This window comes from Botryllus schlosseri, chromosome 1, assembly GCF_051294905.1.
Source record: "Botryllus schlosseri isolate E-star chromosome 1, Bs_hap1, whole genome shotgun sequence".
Taxonomy (NCBI): domain Eukaryota; kingdom Metazoa; phylum Chordata; class Ascidiacea; order Stolidobranchia; family Styelidae; genus Botryllus; species Botryllus schlosseri.
The window spans coordinates 938,048-959,467 of NC_137236.1; the positions used below are offsets into that span (position 1 = coordinate 938,048).

The following is a 21,420-nucleotide window of genomic DNA, read 5'->3' on the forward strand; positions in this document are numbered from 1 at the left end:
CATGTCTGAAATTCGTACAACTATTAATCGTATTAAGTATGGGATATCGAAGGAAACTAAAATTCACGAATACCGCGCGTTATCACATAACCCTGGTAAGGACACTACATCATGCAGGAAACTAAAGCCTCATGATTTCTGGCATTAGTAACGAATTGGACCTGTTACGTGAATTTACCATTTCATTTAAAGTAATCGAGCTTATTTAATATACCTAATAAAACGTATTTAAGACACGATGCAACCAAACAATGACTCACATTCTAAAACTTCCAACTCAGTCTCAAGATCATTTGCAATCTTCTGGACTTTCTGCAATTCGTCTCCTTTCAAAATATCATCTCTATTCCAGTATAACAATGTTACTTTCTGTAAATTGGAGTTGTTGACGAGAGACGAAATGTCATCGAGTGAAACAGGATACCGTAATATGCATCGGATATATTCGACCTGCAGTGAGAAATTATGACTATTAATATTGTGTATCACAATGATACTTACCACTATTGTTGACAATTTCACCAAGGGCCATCATGTATTTCAAAATACTTTGGATCACCAGTTTGGAAGGTTTATTCTGGCCCGCTAGGCGATGCTGAAAAATGGCCATAATATCCGACACATTTATACATGTTGAGATTTCTAGTAGGAAACACTTCTATTCTCTCAAGACAGAAAATGTTGAGCATTTTCTGTTCAGGTTAAACTATAACCATCAGACCGTGGTGTTTGAGGTTGCACTGCAGTCACTGCCATTGACACTAGTGTCACTATACTTCCTGTCTTCTGATATTTTTGATAGCGCTCTAGGAGCACAGGGGGTGTTCATATAAAACTTTTATTTTCAAATTTCATTGGCTTGGTTGTAATATCTTCAGGCTACCTGAAAAACGTTGCGCACCAAATTTTACTCAATTCCAACCAGTAGAAGCCGAAGTCACTCAAATTGAAATTTCGGTAATTTTTAAAGTAATAGTATTTACGGTGAACAACTTCTTCACACCGACATGACCGAATATCGTGTTCCAGGTATGCCCGAAGTGGCAGGGATGTCTTTTTCACTTGTTTTGATCTTGATACGGGCCTAGGGTGGGGTTTGGATGGAGAAATCACAAGTAAACGAAAAAATATACGACACAGACTACCTGGAAATTGATCCACTTCATTAAAATAGACATATTAAAACGATGGTGAGATAATTTTCAAATAGAGTATGCCTACTTACACACTGAAATTAAGACCACGAAAAGAAAATGAACTGACAAGCAGGTAAAATACAGGTAAATACATTTCTCTAGTTATCTATATACTTATTCGGTCCAATGTAAATTTCTTCACATTACAATTTGATATTCTATGATATTTTATTATTTGCTCTACACCACTTCTACAGTACTATCACAGGCAAATTATAAGACTTATGGACATGGTGACAGATGTTCTTCCTATCAAAAGTTATACTCCTCTATTCATGTCATCCTCCTCCTCCATATTCGGTTACTATAATCTAATTGCATCCATATATCGTGGTAAAACACCAATGCCTTTTATAACTCTATGACTAGGGGGTCCTGGTGATATTGAAAGACCAGAAAATGACCAATGTGCTTTATAAGCTCACTGGGTTACCATTTGGTATCCCCGAATCTCGCATATGTGAAGTATCAGAAATGTTTTTCAACTCATAAATACTATTCAGGGGCATAGCCCATTCTAAATTGCAATTAGTACCATTTTCAGGGCCCTGGATCAGTCAATGTCAAACAGCAGAGAACTATTCGAACACTGAGCTGCGGAGGAATGCAACAGATGTCTCTGTGGATGAGGTTTTGGGAATGGCGACTTTGCAATCTGTAAAAACTTTGAATCAAAGCAGAGAGTATGCCCTGCATAACTGGGATAGATTTCGTCAAATCTAAATATATCCGACAAAAAATACTTCTAGATATGACTATCACTTGAGAACTATATTTACATGTATTTTACCTGCTTGTCCGTTCATTTTCTTTTTGTGGTCGTTAATTTTAGTGTGTTAAGTACTCTATTGGAAAATTTTCTCACCATCGTTTTAACATGTCTATTTCAATAAAGTGGACCAATTTCCAGGTAATCCGTGTCATATATTTTTTTCCTTCACCGACGATGTCTTCATTCAAACCCAACCCTAGGACCTTGTCAAGATCAAAACAAGTGGAAAGACATCCCTGCCACTTCGGGCATACCTGAAACACGATTTTTGGTCATGTCGGTGTGACGAAATTGGTCACCGTAAATATAATTATTTCAAAAATGACTGAAATTTCAATTTGACTGACCTCGGCTTCTACTGGTTGGAATTGAATCGAATTCGGTGTGCAACGTTTTTTTTAGGTAAGCTGATGATTATACAACTAAGCCGATGAAATTTGAAAAAAAGAAGTATTTTTTCAACACCCCTAAGGAGCACGCTCAAATGAGCTCTTTTTTAGAATTTGTCCTCTTTTTTGAAAATTTTAGTAAAATGTACGTGAAAATTCAACTGAGTAATTTGAAATAAGTACTGAAGTAACTCTCCGGCAGGTCTTTGAGCCAGAATGGTGACCAACTACAAAATTGGAACAAATTTGCCATTTTTTTTAAATTTCACTCCTGTATTGCAAGTCTGAATTTTATTTAAATGGTGTCCTCTTTTCAGATTCCCAAAACATGGCAGCCCTAATCGACACTCAATTCTGAGAAGGCGAAAAAGTGCTCAGTGAGTTCACAGTTTCATGCAAAAACGGACCACAAAGTAGTAATATGTAGAAGTGGATAATATAATTATGACACCAAAATATAATTCAAATATCTGTGGTCGCACTCCTTTTGCGCTTATGAGTCAACATCTCCATGGCTTCCAGAGAAACCCGAATCAAGATGTAAAAATGATGAAGCAAATTTCAACGTCTACGTTTACGGTTAAATCGCTTGTATTCCTCACAACGCTGACACAGGATTGTCAGATGCAGACTAAAACAAAGCAGGCATGGCAATTTGCCAACGTATATCGTCGGTCCCGCCATTCATCGTAATTTCGTCAATTCGGTTGTTTGCGAATAATAAAGGTATTGATGGAATAGAACCAGATGGAGGTGATATAACGTGATTATTATAATGCGTATAAGCTTTATAATCAAGTATTCAAGTGAAAAACAAGGGCGTGGATTTTAAGGAAATACTTTGGAATCATTTGACAGGTCCGGCCCGCGAGTGCTCTGAAAGTTTGACTCTGACCCGCGACCCCAGTTGAGTTTGACAACCCTGCTTTAGATTAACAATTAACCAGGAATCTCGAACTCCACAACTGCGGTGGATATCTCGGGTTAATTCATTTGGAGGGGACTCGTACTGTGCGGCATAATTCTAGGATAAACGTGCGATGGTTGGAGAAGAACGTTCAATATATCCAATGCAACTAATACTGGATGATAAGTACTACCTTCTTTTGCTGACAAGCTTCTAACGTCTTCCTGAATGCATCCGCTCTATCAACGTAAAACATTGCATGGATATTGCCAAAAACGGAAATTGCTGTCCTGCGCTCCCAAATTCGGCTGTAATCCTGGTCAAGTATCAGGCCATTCACTGCAATATCCAGGAGATCCAACTAAAATGTGAAAGCAGGTATTTCCAGACTTTAAGACAGCCGCCGAAGATATGATAGGGTTCGATGTCATATAAAATGATAGGTAAATATAAATGCGTGTAAAATACTTTGGGAATAGAATCAGGAATCATACTTGATACTTTTTCCAGCAAGTCTCAATCAACGACCAATCGATGTTTTCTTCTTCTTCTGTGCAATCGAGCAGGATCTTGCTTATCTGAACACAATATTGATTTCATTAGGTAATATGACGTAATTGTCTCGATGTTTTCCCATTTGAATAATTATTCATATTGGTAAAGTTCAATACTGATTCGTTGGAATTCTTCGGTTCTCCATAATGCATATGCTACATCAATTTCAGTCTCATTCCAGAGTTTGCTATCTTTTAAAAATATACTTCTATCCATTGTACAAACGTATCATATAGAAGGTGGTGGTCAAACCAGTTACCGTCGGTACTCAAGTAGAAGTAAAAGTAGCGATATACAATTAAGTGAAACATAATTATTGTAGGCCTAGTTTTGCGTAAAAATGATAACTGCGTAATAGAAGTAGTCTGAAATCTTATCTGCTTGACTACGTAGGACAAGTAGATAAATCTACCTGACTACGTTGGACAAGTAGATAAATCTACCTGAAGTACTACGACAAGTAGAAGTACTTGGTTACTGACCACCTCTAGATAAATGATGTAAGGAACGCTGGATAGCCTATGTAACGATGTCGCTTATGTTTACGCAAAGGTTGAATTTTACCCGAACAGTAAAACATATTGGAAACTGCGTAAAAACTGGCACGGACAGAAGCATACCCTTTTTAAAATTTTAGCTACCTGCTTTCGAAACCTAGATTTTGAGCAGGCATTGTTGCTTTTCACCTCAGACTACACCAATGCGTGAGCGCACATTACGAGATGATCAGTAACAATCTGCTTCTACTTCTTAAAAGTATGTGGTTAATATAATGTTTTCACTTATGAAATTGATGCAAAATTGTGCCTGAAAGGGGCACTGCACTCTAAAAATGATGTGGTCTCAAATTGAAGGGCAAAACGAAAATAAAATTTGGCCGCAGCCATTTTCTTCAGAACGCCGCCGTAATGGAGCAGCAATTTATTGAAATTTCCGCAGGACCGTCACGCTCCAGCAGTCATGCTGACATCGAACTTTATATAGTTGTCAGCCAATGTTATGAAGGAAATATGTCGTACACGTCAAAGTGGTTTAGATACCGCGTTCAACGGAAGATGTCCAGTGAGGAGATTTATGTCAAAATTGGGCCTAATGTCTTCTATTTCTTTGGGACAGAAATAGATCATGTCTAACAATGTTTTATACATAAACAATGTTTTATGCATAAGAATAGGACATGATTTTAGACTTCTTTCACGCAAAATTACTTATTTTTCACGGATTGGAATTTGAGAAATAGAAAGTAGTTTTGTGTAACGTTTGTATCACTGTGATGCGTGAAATAGTCTTAAGAAATCATGGTAACTGTTGAATCTAATTTCCAAGATTATACAAAATTGCAATAATAATCATTTTTAGTTACTCGCAGAGACTCATCTTTTAATTTGCAAATTAACCGCTAGCGATAAATCACCAAACACTTACGAACGATCGACCAAAACTACTTTTCGAAACTCAAGTACTTACATCGGTACTTTTCAAACTTGTCACTTTCTACCTCCACTGGAAGTAGTTTTAACACATCGTGGACACATCTATTTCTACATATAATTGCATATAAAATTAAAACGTATCTTCACAATTATCAAGGCTGACTACTTTCACCACATCTACGTACCATCGAGACTCGACTCGAAATACTAGAAATGCAAGTAGAGTAGAAATTGAGAATGGAAGTTTTTGTCGAACAGTGACGAGCGGATTTGAAATTTCAAAATACAAATCCTCTTTAAATCCAGAATTAATTTTGTCTTAACTCCAAGTCCAAATCCGATAACGGCTGAAATTTGTCCAAAAGTTTCATGGAAATTGAACAATATCAGGAAATATTTTACAATAATATAATAGGAAATGTATCTAATACCTTGTTTAATTTACACTCAGATAACTTCTGCAAATCATCCTGCTTGGCGAATAGTTGTATTTGTTCTTCAAATTTGATAAATTCAGTATCAAAAAGTATTCCAAGAAATACAACGTTTGCTACGGCATGAACCCGGTTGAACGATAGATTGGAATCCTGCAAAATGAAAATGTCAGTTACGTCACAATCTGCACCAATAAGAAACACTCGGAGGCGCGATCATGCTTGAGCATATTATTGTTACTACTGAAGACTAGTGCAAGTGAAGCGATGGCCATGATGCTTGTCTGTTGGAAAATGCGATGTGAAAGAAACACAATCCTTGTATTTTTTGAAAGATTTAACGTAACATTTCGAGCGGACTTGATAATTAAAGTACAGTGCCGACATTTTTTTAAAAATTCATCATGTAAAAACTCTTTACTTATAAAATCATCACAAGTTGTTAGCTTACTATTCTCAACAAAAGCATCTCGTCTTCATGACGCTCATCAATACGTCATAATCTACATCCTGGCTATACTAAACCGCAAGGTCATCGTTGTACGTGCCTAGTGTGGCTGACAGCTCCGTACAGTAAAGTCAGTGAAATGAGAGAAACTTCATTCCAATCATTAGTATGGACTCGTTATCGAAGTTGATTCATCTTGATAACCAACCTTGATGGTGAAGTGCCCATCAACCATTGTACCACTTATCGCGATGAGGTCTTCTTCGTTCTTCAATTCAACATCCCCTCCATCTACAATCAGCCAGACAACCTGAATATTATCCAGATGTGAAACTTCAGATTGTGCATTGTATCGATCATCCACCATCTATCGTGACGTCATATCTCACATACAGTGACGACCGCATCATCACAGATCATCATGTGCTATACTTCTTTGATACGGTTCACTGATTTTAGTGACGTTTTTGCCGGTGGTAGCATTTTGCTACTTTAGTGGCTCGATATCTCTGAAAATACTGGTTTATATGAGGTGAGAAGTATCATGGCGGAATCCATAGAAAAAGTATAAGTATGGAGACGAAAATATTCTGGGCAATATAGTGAATCTTTAATCAAATCGTAAGCACCCAGAACCATAACCTGCATTGACACGAATTCATGAGATAATTTCGTCTTTCTAGTCATGGCGCGAAAATGGACAGTTTCCTGTTGTGAGCATGTAAATCAGAATTACGCCATGGACATCATAGCGAGTCCTATATTGCAAGGGAAATAAAACACTGCAGTCAAAAACGCTGTTATAATTAGGGCTGGGCACAATCATTCGAGTGCTCAAATCTGAATCGAATAACAATTTTAATGATCCAGGCCGAGTAGTAAAAATCGATTTTCTCAAGTACCGAAATTGTGCGTTCGTTGACACGGAAAGTTACTTTATTGACAAAAATTGTAGTTTTGACAGCTTTATATGTGATTTAGAATCGAATTCAGATACTCGATTTTTCCAGCCCTAGTTAATCAGTGAACAATTTCGCTATGCAATGTCGAAATCATTGTGTTGGCCTGAAAACCAGATGCGCATCGTGTTGATTAGCAGTGGTAATATTCTGTTGAGCACAAATTCATGTCGACATGCACACTCCTGAATTGTGACGATGCTGACTATGTTACTTTTTATTTACGAAGTGCATTTTGTAGGGGCACGTGCCATTTTTTTACGTAAATGAGACATAATTTTTCAAAATATTGATGAACAATTCGATCATCGCCAGACTGACTGGTATCGATCACACCAATGTCAAATTTCATTACATCACATTCATTGTCAATGTAGTAGAAAGTTGTTATTTGTTGATGAGGTCGTGACATTAGCTCAGCGCTCTTATTGCTGCCACTACTTTACATAATCCCCCATTTCACCAAATTCGATTACATAGCTCGATGTTAATGACACAGTGCAGATATGAAAACAGCATATCGGTGGGTAAATACTCTACGACTTCTGGATGAAAGCAGAGTGGGACTGTTAAAAAATTTCTTCAGAATTCACTGGCTATGTGATAAAATTGTTAAGTTGGCAGAAACAACGCTGTAAAGCAAATTTGGGTTCAAGTCCAATCAGTAGAAGCAATATTCTTGCTGTAAAAAGCTTTGAATTTATAATTAAAATAAAACTGTAAATTCTTCTTTCAACCCCACAAAATTGTTAGGCGATCAGTAGAGATGATGCATACCAAATTTGGCTCAATTCCAACCGCTAGGAGCGAAGTTATTGCCGTAGTAAAATTTCCATTTCCATGATTTTATAGGAGACGGCTTTCAGTACAACATCCATTGTAATACAATATTTAAACTCAAATACTTTCTGCCACACTGAAGGAATTTAAATGGATTTAGAAGCAAAACCAAATCTGTTTAACTCCCTTCAGTGGGCTGTTAACTCTTGAAAGAGGCAACAAAAAGTCTTCGAGTTTAATAAATATTCTACTACAATGGATTTTGTATTGAAAGCTATATTCAAGTTGTGTACCACGAATCAGCTATTTGAATAAAAATTTAAATTATTCTAGGGGTTAGAATTGAGCCACATTTGGTGTGCATCGTCTCTACTGACAGCCCAACAATTTTACGTTGTTGACAGAAAAATTTTAAAATATAATTTTGTATTGATAAATCAAAAATTTTGTACTGCAAGAAAATCGCTTCTACTGGTTGCAATTGACCCTAAGTTGGCATGCAGTGTTGTTTTCGCCAACCTGACAATTTTATAACATAGCCGAAGAAATCTGAAAGTTTTTTGAACAGCTCTAATGCAGAGAATGTGCGTATATTGCTTTCTATCACGAATCACCAATCACCTGCGATTGTGACGTCATAAGTCTCCGCATACTCACATAAAAAAATAATGGCTTGTTAGTACAAAGCTAAATCATAGAATCGATCTCACTTCCCAATCCAATTTTCCAGATAGCGATACAATATGAAGATGTCCGAAAAGTGAACGCAGTGCTGTAGCTGAGAAATTATTGTCACGCAAATCCACTTTCTTCACCTGGAATGATGAATGAAATATGAATACAATGTCTGCCAATATTATGTCAAACTAGCAGAGCTTTGCACAGACTTATTCAGGGCATATTTTGGAAGCTGAGTATGTTCAACATCATTGCGTTCCCCATAATGAAGGCAAACGTCCCTAGGTTTAGAGCCGCGGTCTTTTACTAATCCATTCAAACGGCTTCAATCAATTCTAGGAATACACCGTACTCTATAATTGATATTACGATTTGATTACAGTAAATGATGGCTAATTTTAATCACTTTCGATTTCATTTTTGCGAGCGAGGCGGCCACAGTAGGATCAACTGTAATTTTTAATTGAGCTGCATGTAATTAATTATATTTTTTCATGTTATTTTAATTGGCATTGAAGCATTTCTATTCTGTGTAATTGTAATTTGATAAAAATTTACTAATTACAATTTCAATTACATTGTTATTGAAACCTGACAATCACAACATAAAATATTTAGCCCATTAACATGGGTGTTCTATGCGTACCTCGTTAACTAATTCAGCCATACTAAACTGTTTCCCATAGGCCAACTTCAGCTCCAACAGAAAACTTGGTGAATTACAATATAAGCTATTGAACAAAATCTTACTATTTCATAAATGGACGAAAAGCAAATAAACTCTTCTGTAACCTGTGCTGAACCATTTCCTACACCACGGTCAGTGTTTTTTTAAATCTCTTTCCAGTACTGAGGTTTGCTGCAGCAATTGCAAAAAGAAATTCAAGTTTTCAACCAAGACTTCATCACGTTAGATCACACATTTGTAGAGATGTTATCCCAGCCTTACCTCCTATCTTAGCTTAATTTACTGAAACCAGAAACTTTCCGCATCCTAATGTTCATCAAATGCAGTCGAACAGTTTTGAGCAAGTGAAAATATGTAACTGCGAACCAAAATTTTATAATTGGTAGTTATCGGGAGCTTCTTTGCTTTTGCATTTATTTTAATTTTACACGCCTTGTCGGTATCATCTCTATTGCCTTACCAATTACATTTCATTCACCTTACTCAGCTCAGAGTATTCGTTTGAGTACATTTCATTGACTGTCTTGTACCCTATTCGCTATTACCCGTTGCCAGTCGCTCGAACTTTTGATTGTTAGTAGTCGCTCATAAAAAAAAATTTTTTTTCTATTTTTCAGTGCTCATGATTGGGAATAGTAATTGGAATTATAATTGTACTTACTTACATGTTTAACAGTAATTGTAATTGTAGTCACGGTTCTGAAGACTACAGTTACGATTTTCCGATGACTCGACTTGACTCGAGTCATTTTCGCAAGATTCGGAAATAACTCATTGCAACTCTAGTCAATCTGTGTATTGACTCGACTTGGATTCGAGTCATTACGCATGACTCGAACCAAGTCATATGACTCGAGACTCAGATGGCCAAGATCGACATTTCATTGTAACTTCAAAGAATAGTAAAGTGACCACACTATTGGGATTTCGTCTATTTGTACTGGTACTTAAAATGCGACCAGAAACTGCTACAAATGAGGAAAATTAATATATTAACATGCGAACCATTCGATATCAACAAACTGGGTTAGCAAGACTTTAACTGGAAGCTGAGCCGTCGACACAATGACTTGGACTCGAGTCATGGTCATGGACTCCACCCTCTGATCGCTGACTTGGACTCGGTCGTGAGTTGAAAATGACTCGACTTGACTCTAGTCAAAACTATGAAAATGAGATTAACTTGTTACTCAGATCCTTGATGACTAGGTTACAACTCTGATCGTAGTTGTAATTTGATATTTTTAGCATAGAGTAATTTTAATCATAATGTAATTAAAACATGCAATAAAGTAATTGTAATTGAATTGAATTAATGCAATTATTCCAACTCTGGAGGTGGCTCTATATTTTAATTAATACACAGTGTAGGCCTACTAAAGAAAAAATTTCAGTAGCATGAATCTGCTATTATTGTTTATGTTTATTTGGAAAAGATTTTGAGCGTACTTCAAGCCTTCAAAATTGTGGACCTAGAGCCATATATTAGAATTTCCTTCCGGACACAACTTTAACAGTGAAGTTCCGAACATGTCCGGGAAAATCCGGACGTATGGCAATCGGAATGTAGGCCTATACCTCAATCCACAATCGCGGCAATACACGTTCTACTGTTCGGGAACATGTCCCATATTCGAAATAACTTGGAAATTTCGGACAATCATCCCTGCGCACTTTTTTCCACAAAAGCAATGTTATTGTGATGCAACGATGCGTTCAGAATATATCCACACAGCACTGTGATGATCGAAATCAGTGTTTTCGAAGAAAACGAATGTTGAGTAATATTGATAGGCCAAAGTATACCCAGTCTAGTGGCAAAATGTGCGCAGAGTTTACAGGTTTATGTAAAATGTATAGCTATGTAGTTCTTCATAGGAGCAAAAACGCAATGGGAAACTGTTATATTCAGGTCACACGGAGAATAACAAGTGACAAAAATATAGTTATGATATCTTTTTTCGCAGCGCTATGTCAGTTTTGGGTCAAACGGTCCCTGCCCCCCAAAGAAACCTGAAATGGGTTTGAATATTGTTGAACCAAATTCCAACGTCACCGTTTATAGTTAAATCTATCTAATTCCCCACAACGTATAGTCACTACAGTTTTCACAACTCCGACTCCATCGCGAGAAAATTAGCCAAACTCCGACTCCGACTTCACAGCCCTGGTTACAACCTTGTCATAATCCCGACTCAAATTATCCCATGATCCATGTTATATCGACTTTATTGTGATTATAGACATAGCATGCAACGAACGTAGGCTAACCCCGATGAACAGATTAACACTAAACAGCCAATAAAGTAAACGCAATTTATATATATCGCATAGTTTTAGTACGCATTGAAATGTTTAATTACAAATTCCAAGCAACTTTTTGCCGTCCGTATATTTCGCCCGTGGCCCGTCAAATGCCAAGGTCTGCTCTAAGATAATATACAAGCTTTGAGGGAACCCCTAATTTTCAATCAGTCACTACAACCAAACCAACCACATTACACAATCAGCAGATATTTATTACATTACTTACATCGTGTGTCCGGTAAGTTGTGTTTTAGCTAGTTGCGGATTTTCAAAGGTCATTAGTTCTCGTTGGGGTTGCATTTAAAACCAACGGTGTTTTAAAAAACATTGTATAAAACATGTTTTAAAGTTAAACAATGTTGTAAACAGAAGTCGTTAGAAATAAAATTGTGTAAAGGTATGCCATAGGTGCGTAAATACTTTCCAAAAAACATTGTATGAGCCGAAGAGCAATTACGACCCAATATAGCCGACGTATATCGATATTGGATGGTTGGAACTCTAGAAATAGGCGGTTCAACAGTAATAGTACATACATTTCGTCAAAGGAACTATATTCATCCTATATTTTCAATTGTCGATCCCGATCCATTACGACGTCACAATTGAATGTTCGTGAAGTCGTGACTTGAAAAAAAATAAAAAAACATGCTTTAAACAAGGGTTTTGTTTAAATCATGTTAGTTTTGAATTGATTTTTGTTTTAACTGCAACGCTAGTTTTAGTTATAGTTCTAGTTGTCGGTTTTGAGAGTGAGTTGTCAGGATAAGTGAACTAATTTTTTTAAACTTCAAAAATGATTATATAGGTATTATATGTCGATTCTCATGAATGACAAGATCTTGATCCAGCCTTCAAAGCAATATGTCGTTGAAAGCGAACTACGGTTAGATATTGATTGCCTGCATGACCGCAATTTGATTTGTCAAATATACAAACTTCACATCAAACTCGATTTAGATTATTGATCGTTTGCTACAGACTAGACATATTTTGCGTAGAATTTCAAAATTTGACGAATCTCTCGCGGCACCCTCGCGAGACGTGAATGACACAAAAGTGTGCCGCAGCACACCGGTTGTAAACCACTGCCCTAGTCGTTCGTTTACTCTTTGAATCCAAACAACTAGGTCGTCTAAATTCACTGTTGCAATTGTTAGGCCACTTGGACCTGTATATTGGATCACATATTTGCTGTGGGTGCGACGTTACTAGTTCCCGAACATTCAGAAAACAATCTGGCTATCAGGTTGTGGGATAATTTTCCCCAATAGCAGGGCTCTAATGACAAGAGTCATTACTCGACTCGAATCACGATCAAGCCAATGTGACGTCTGCTAACGTCATATATTGCGCACAATTTGCCAATTTTTGGCGCCCATCAATTAAATTAGGTCAATCGTCATATGATTGACTCTGGATTACCGTAGTTTTTTTTGAGACAGCAGTGGATGTCTATGCTAATCCAATCCAGTATTTAGAGAATCTACGCTTCGAGGTACGGTATTAACTTCAGCCATCGCTTTCGGTTCGTGATATTGATGAAAATACTCCTGATACAGGCTATTCATAAATCATGTATGTTCACTGAGCAGGTTGCTACTATATCGTTCCCATCGAATATGATTTTGAAAATTGCTACCTTTCCCGCAATAGGCCTAAGCGACGTGAAATTATGACACCAAAGCGATGGCTACGAACAGTGCATCGCCGCGAAAAGATGTGAATATTATTGCATCATATCGGAAGAGGATAGACTTCACAATGACATGAATTCCAGATTAAAACATAATATAGTTTTCGTACGAAAGGAATCATTTAAAAAAAAGTATGACTCACTTGTATTCGATTTACCAGACACCTTGCAATGATGCCCAAAAGCTCGTCGTTGATACTGCAGTTGAATAAATTCAAAGAACGAAGGCTTTGATTCCTTGCTGCAAGCGATCCAACGATGTGAGCTTCATCGCGATTGAATGAGATCCAAGATGCGTCGATGACGGAAAGATCTTTCATCAGATTGTCGTCTCCCGATTCGTAGATTGCTGTATAGAGTTCCATGCGAACGTATCCGTCTCCAGTCTTATCGTGAAGTTGTGAACGGATCGATTGATATAAAGCTTGTTGCTTCTGTTTTTGATCCGAGACTGTGAAGCAATACACAATGTCATTGTCGTTGTACCGGTATTCGTAATGTTTGCCTAATCGTTTACGTAACAATTGAATAATTCACGCGACTGTGATGAGACAGGGTTCAAATGGAGTCATTGAACTTTAATGACTAGTTCACAATAACAAGATCATTTCATGCGCATCAATATCGCATGTTCGACTAAGATCGGCTCCAGAATTCATACCTAAGTTTTGGAGGTTTATTTAGGCTCACCCTCCGGAAGCTGTATATTTCAAAAAGCTTAGAAGTAGGCCGTGCTACAAGTCGGCGGATGCGAAACCAAAAATGCAAAAAATCGGCCTGGTGCAAATGACACCTTTAGTCGACAGACACCATAAATACCCGAAAAAAAAATGTCACATAGTGATCATCGATGGGCCCTGGTAGCGCTCACGTTCAATACTCTGCGAACTTATGCAGATATTAGATGTAAAGGTTTTATTTAGCCGACTGAATGTAAAGACTTATTTACAGCCGTGTATGAATTTAAGATCTTTCGACTATTTCACCCCTTCGATTATGACAATACCATCAAAGTCGTGATAAACCATAGGCGACCCATAATAATCAATCTGTGCTGCGGCAGAATAGCCGCAGAAAACCATGATTACTCACCGCTGTGAAGATCGTTATTGGATTTTATGAAAACGATGCCTGTAACGAATCTTCGAACCACAGACCATCGTTTCTCGTGTAGATGTTGGCCATCAAAGCGAGAGAACCTTTCGAGCTCCATTTCCGAGATAAAACTAGCCGCCAGAAATTCTTGCATGCTTTGATGACAGAAGAAGAATGTAAAGTCGCCTTCCATCAAGTGACGGCTGAGGATGTTGTTGCCAGGCACTTTCGTCATCAAATCCTGTACTTCCTCCGTGGATATTCCAAACCGATCCAAATCCACCTTGTAGAATACGACTCGTCCCTCTTTCATGCCTTCAAACGCCATTTCCTTCAATTTGTGGATAATCGAGAGGATTTGCTTACGGTTTCGGATATTTTCCACACTCCGTAAGATTAACAGGATCTTGCTGTAAAGTTCTGTCACGGTAGACGGAGGAGGTTTATCTGGATTAATTCCCATCACCACTGCTATCAATATCAGGAAAACCGGGACCGATACAAGTTGTAATAATCGCGGTGACATGATTTCAATCTTTTTCCAGAGACGCTGCCCGTTCTCACAGAGCAGAAAAGTAAACAGTTTATAAGCGTCTTGCAGTGTGAGACCATTGAGTGTGATTATTTCTTCTGGACGTGCCTCTGCCGGTAACTCGGAGACTTTGAATTCACGTGACGCCACTATGATTTTGACATGGCGAAGGATTCTGCGTGATAGGATGTTGTACATGATGGTTGAGATGCTCGCTTTATCAAAGGTTTTGATATTTCGTATGGTAGACTCCTCAAAGTCCCACTTTACTTGATCAAGCCCGTCAAAAATGATAAGTGCTTCGGATTGATTCTCGAGCAGCCATTTGAAAGATTCATCCTCTTCATACTCAGTTTCAAACAGACCGCCGAATAGAAATTTGGATGCTTTCATACAGTTCTGTTCTTTCATGTTCTTCAATTCGACGTAATGTATCATTTTTTGCTTCGGTTTCGGTTCGGAAGAAGATTGTTTACCTTTTTCAATACCAGAAGAACGTCTGAGAGCCATTCGGACAAGTCTACGGAAGAGATTAGATTTCCTTAACGGAACCGTTTCATACTTTTCCTTCTCAGAGGGAATTTCAAGCGCTTTCCGTGCAATTCTACGCACAAGAGTAGTTTTGCCCGATCCTGCAGAGGCGACAATTGCAGTGTAACCAACTTTATTGTCAGGAGGTAATTTCTCGGACTTTGACAGCCATTCCATTATCTCTTCTATTGTTATCGGTTTACCGACATTTTCGGATTGACGGTAAAACCCGACTTCCTCTATCAACTGACTTTTAAAAGCTTTCCTTCTAGATTCAAGAACAGATTCATCATTTGAAGATTTTTGTTCGCGAAGACGACCTTTGTAGTAGTCATCTACATTGAACTTTTTCATCTGCGGGAAAACTTCGAAGTCAGGTTCGTGACGAAATTCATTCTTGAAGTCTTCGCGAATGCCATTTGCCGTTTCTTGTCGAGTATGGTCGTTTATAACCTTTATCAATTTCCAGTAATCTACGCCTGCAGAAAAATAAAATTATTGTAACGTTTATCAAGTATTGCGCACAATTTAAAGAAGTAATTACAATAAAATGCTAAGAAACTATTGCTGGTATGGTTCTCTTTCGGTTCAGTTTGTTAGCAATTTTTATCAGTTCAATACACCAAGAAATTGCGATACAATGAAAGCATAGGAACGGGGCCTACAATACTCACCCGATAGAAAGGTGTCGAAACCAATTGGAGTAATCTTTGGAATCAGACACCCACCTCACCTTGGCCTAGGTCAGGCCTGGCCTACCCTTTCGGCTAAAGGGCCACATGCGATTTACTAAGCATTGCCCACTGTAGGGTGGAGTGAAAATGACTTTTTTTTTTCAAATCAAAAAAGGCCTTCCTCAATCCTGACAAATGACCTACAACTTCAATTAAAAGTGACTTCAGGGTGTTGCCCCCATTTTCCAGCCGGCAACCCCCCAATTTCTGCATGTGGGGGTTAAAATGGCCCATCTCGGCAACCGCTGGTCGTAGAGTCATGATATATAGCTCAAAATCTGCGGAAGCATCATGTTTCTATCTGTCTTCTGAAGAAAGTTTTCTCCATTGTGAACACAAAATGAGTTATAGCCAAAAAAACTATATATACGCACATTTTTGTTGAAATTCAGCATTTATTCTGACGAATTGTGATCTGTCATTAGTTTTTTTTTAAAGTAAAGTAACACAGTGGCAATACCGAATATTGGGCCCATATTACAAATATATTAACAACACAGTCCTTTTAAAATCGGTTCAAAACATCATAATGAAACACCCACATTTAACGACTTTTATTAAAAATGCATTCTTTTGTCAAGTTTTTTTATCAGTTTACGAGACTTAATTTTTCGGCGAATGAGGCCATCTCGTCTTTGAAATCCCGAAACTAGTGCTGATGCTTCTGTTACGAGCTTTACATGTCGTTCCACTTTTTGATTGTGGCATGGATGAAACAAAATTAGAGGCTTCTCGCGGCATTCTTCTAACTCTGCATCAGTTAAGTGCTCAATCGTTGGAGGAAGTCGTTGATAAGGTTCAATATCAACCAATTCGTGGTATCCCTTGGCTTTGGGACACAGAATAAGCGAATAGGACCCCAGTTCAATTGGTTGGAACTGCTATGACTTTCAATGTCCACAAGTGAATTTTATTCAGCGGCATGTTTTCGAAACGCAAGCACCTTGGTCACACCCTTATTTCTTCATTATCATCTACCAGCATTGCAATCATAATATTTTTGGGGTGTGCGGAATAACCGTTTCTTATCACTACATTTGGAGCAATTTTTCGAACGTTTCGGTCAGAGAAATTCAAAACCTGTTTAATCAAGTTGAAGATGTTTCTGGGTCCATGTGTTATATGTTTGTTTCCCTTGATCTCAAACCAAGTTGGAAAATATACTTCAAGGCAAAAACGAACCAGAATCTCCAGGTTTAAAGGCGGTTCATTAACTGTTACATAATACCGTAAAACTCTGCACTGCATCCTAAAGTTAGCCATCTTGAATGCGCAACCGGTGGTACAACCTCCAAGTAAGCCAGATCATCATCAGCATTTCCTTGAATAATTGCCCAGCACATTTATAAGCATATAACTGGTCCTTACTTAAGTCACTAACAATTTCCTATGGGAGCTTTTGAAAGGCCATAAGTGGTGGCGAGAGCTTTTTGAATTGAGTAACTGGCCAACAAGATACACTTCCACGTAGTTTTTTTCAATTGGGTGTGACCAAGGTGCTGGCGATTCGTAAAACATGCCGCTGAATAAAATTCACTCCTGGACATTGAGAGTCATAGCGGTTCCACCCAATTGAACTGCGGTCCTGTTCGTTTATTCTGTGTCTCAAAGTTGAACTTGGAAGCAAAGGTATACCACGAGTTGGTTGATATTGAACCTTATATCAACAACTTTCTCCAGCGATTGAGCACAGGGGGCACTTCTATTTAGAAATAATATTTTGGTGTTTTTTTTTCTTCATCGATCTAGAACGGAAATTTCACGCTCTTTCCAAATATGTCCTTATTTTTATGATATTACAACTCCTTCTTATTCAAAACTAGTTTTATTTGGGGACCATTTTATAAAAAAAAAGAATTACAGCCCAATTTTTGCTGCAGTCATGTTCATTCTAATCCAACATTCGCGTTTGCTGGTTGAAATAGCGCCACCTGGCGAAATCTCTCTTGTAGAGCTCGAAATGAGTGTTCTAGCCAGTCTGCCTTCATAAACTTGGCTGCTTCACAGACTCAGTAAACAGGCGAGGTGAGGCTGTTTTTTTTTCATTTATTTTTTGATTTGTTGACTGATAACTGACCATATTGGGTAGTATTTATTGTATGCTTATAAATAAGGAAGTGTCTACTCGTCCGGACCCGGACGAATAAAGTTCCTCAGGCTATTCGTCCGGTGTAAGCATGCCGCAACTGCAGAATGGGTGCCGGCGATTTCCGGAACTGTGGGCCGTAACTGCGGCATGAATTCCGAGAGTAGGTTCGCCTCTTATGAAGACTTAAAAAGTGCTTTGGAGAAATACCAGAAAGAAAATTACGTCCAGCTCTACAAGAGAGATTCACGTACGCTCGATGCAGTAAGAAAGCGAACCACTCGGCGAAATTTCAATGATGCGCTCAAGTATGGCCAGATATCTTTTCACTGCATCCACGGCGGCCGTAGATTTCAGAGCTTATCTAAGGGTCTACGACCTAACCAACGGTAAGTAAGCGTTACGTATGATACGGAATTTCCACCGGGTCCACAACCACATGAACATGAAGAAGCAATGTTCCCCATGAGCATTTTGTAGTCTTGGTATCGTGAAATTAGGGTTAAATTAGCCTCAGCCTAAACCCCAACCCATTCCTATGACACCCCACCACCTCATCTTACGACACCCTAATCCTAACCCACACGTGCTGACACCCCAATCCCTAACCCCACACATGCAACCGCAACCCCTATCCTAACCCCGCACACGCAACTGCAACCACACCCCCACCCTAATCCTAACCCCACACATGCAACCTCATCTTACGACACCCTTCTAACCCCACACATGCAACCGCAACCCGGCCACCCCTATCCTAACCCCGCATACGCAACCCAACACATGCAAACCCCACACATGCAACTGTAACCCCACCACCTCATTTTACGCATACGCAACCCGCACACCCCACCACCTCATCTTACGACACCCTAATCCTAACCCACACGTGCTGACACCCCAATCCCTAACCCCACACATGCAACCGCAACCGCTATCCTAACCCCGCACACGCAACTGCAACCACACCCCCACCCTAATCCTAACCCCATCTACGACACCCTTCTAACCCCACACATGCAACCGCAACCCTGCCACCCCTATCCTAACCCCGCATACGCAACCCAACACATGCAACTGTAACCCCACCACCTCATTTTACGCATACGGAACCCCGCACACGCAACTGCAACCACACCCCCACCACCCCACCCCACACATGCAACTGCAACCCCACCACCTCATCTTACGACACCCTAATCCTAACCCCACACATGCAACCTCATCTTACGACACCCTTCTAACCCCACACATGCAACCGCAACCCTGCCACCCCTATCCTAACCCCGCATACGCAACCCAACACATGCAAACCCCACACATGCAACTGTAACCCCACCACCTCATTTTACGCATACGCAACCCCACACGTGCAACCCTGCCACCCCTATCCTAACCCCGCATACGCAACCCCCACACATGCAACTGTAACCCCATTTTACGCATACGCAACCCCACACATGCAACCTCATCTTACGACACCCTAATCCTAACCCACGCGTGCTGACCCCCCAATCCTAACCCCACACATGCAACCACAATCCCGCCACCCCAATCCTAACCTAACCTAATGTGAATATACTCCACATCAAGAATTACTTCGCATATGATGGATGATATGATGTTCCCAGTGAAAACACGCTATCAATGCTTGAATATCTTGAAAGCAGCAAATTGTATGCACAGCATTTACTGTCACCTGCAATAAGGAATGTGCGGAAATGCCAGCATGCATACCAGATTAACACCCAATGATCATATATACATTGAAAGTTATACACAAATATTTTTCGAACAGTTTGTCGTATGTGTTCGATGACTTTTTCATACCTGCTTAAGTTGTTCACTCCCTTAATACAGGACCCTCACCGAAGGGAAATATCTACTTGGGCCCATTTAATAGTTACCTAACCAAGAGATCTATCGACTGACCGATCATTTTGAATGGATTACCATCTGTGAACTGCTGTATGGCAGATTATAAAAAAAATTACCTCATTACCTCTTGTCACCGTAATAACACTCTTGCCATACCTAATTACCTCTGATAGTCCTATTAACACTCTTGACCTACCTGATTACCTCTGATAGTCGTATTAACACTGTTGCCCTACTTTGCCCAGACATTGCTTCATTCATTTATTCATTTGCCATCATTTAATTTTTCTTCATCTTTTCAGCTACAATTCGTTACAGACGGATGATGCAGAGACAATGTAGGCATATACTCGTTTCATGGGGTTTTTATCAGACCACTTGACTTCCAAGGCTGTATCGATCTCTCCTATCCGACACCAAATACTGGTATTTTTCTCCTATTAACACTGTTGCCCTACTTCGCCTAGACATTGCTTCATTCATTCATTTGCTATCATTTAATTTTTCTTCATCTTTTCAACTACGATTTGTTACAGTCAGATGATGCAGAGACAATGTAGGCATACTTGTTTCATGCGGGTTTTATCAGACCACTTGACTTCCATGGCTGTATCGATCTCTTCTATCCGACATCAAATACTGTGCATGCACATGTTTTCTGTATGATCATTGCTGCTGTCCATTTGTTCTGTATTTCTGTTGTATGAAAATAAAGACGCACAGTCTCTCTCAGTTGGTATTCCAATCATTACTGCACAGCAACATCAAGTATGAGTACTCGTAGTACAGCAGAGGTGACAATTCCGTCTTAGCTGTGCAAGTTCACGTACAATTGGTTAGGTCAATGGCGCTTGCATGAGTTCAGAAATAGGTGGAGACAGCAAGAATTTCAGCGAATCGTTCGTGTTCTGACTGCATCCGGTTATTTAACGATAGCACTTTGGAGCTCTTCGTATGGCGCAAACATTCCCTCGGAGCTCCAATTATGAGCTTACAAATCACTATCCTACTTGTTCTCACTACATTAAGCGTAGGTAAACATCTCTTGTAAAGGTAAAGGTGGGCGTCAAGTTCTGGTACTTTCAACACAGCTATTTGCAATTATTAGTATGGCGTAAACTTTCCCTCGGAGCTATAATTATGAGCATACAAATCAGTAACAGTAACCATTGAAATCAGTAACCAGAAGGGCGAATAAATAATGTACAAAACCGAAGCCTGTCAAAAACGCATACAGTCTCCATAGTAACGGGCCTACGTCACACGGTGCCGGACGAATAGCCTGAGAAAATTATTCGTCCGGGTCCGGACGAGTAGCCACT

At 39.1% G+C, this 21,420-nt stretch overlaps 1 protein-coding gene and 1 long non-coding RNA gene across 4 annotated transcripts in view; both read right to left on the reverse strand.

Moving 5' to 3' along the window:
- The window catches only part of LOC145448396 (uncharacterized), a 445,163-nt gene that overhangs the window by 258,075 nt on the left and 165,668 nt on the right, over positions 1-21,420 (reverse strand). The gene's annotated exons all lie outside the window — the stretch shown is intronic.
- LOC145439648 (uncharacterized) lies at positions 9,836-16,096 on the reverse strand. Its single transcript, XM_080317172.1, has 2 exons — positions 14,335-16,096; positions 9,836-13,693 (listed from the first exon to the last, which is right to left on the reverse strand). The coding sequence occupies exons 1-2, from the start codon at positions 15,752-15,754 to the stop codon at positions 13,365-13,367; spliced, it is 1,749 nt and encodes a 582-aa protein (XP_080173298.1). The 5' UTR covers positions 15,755-16,096; the 3' UTR covers positions 9,836-13,364.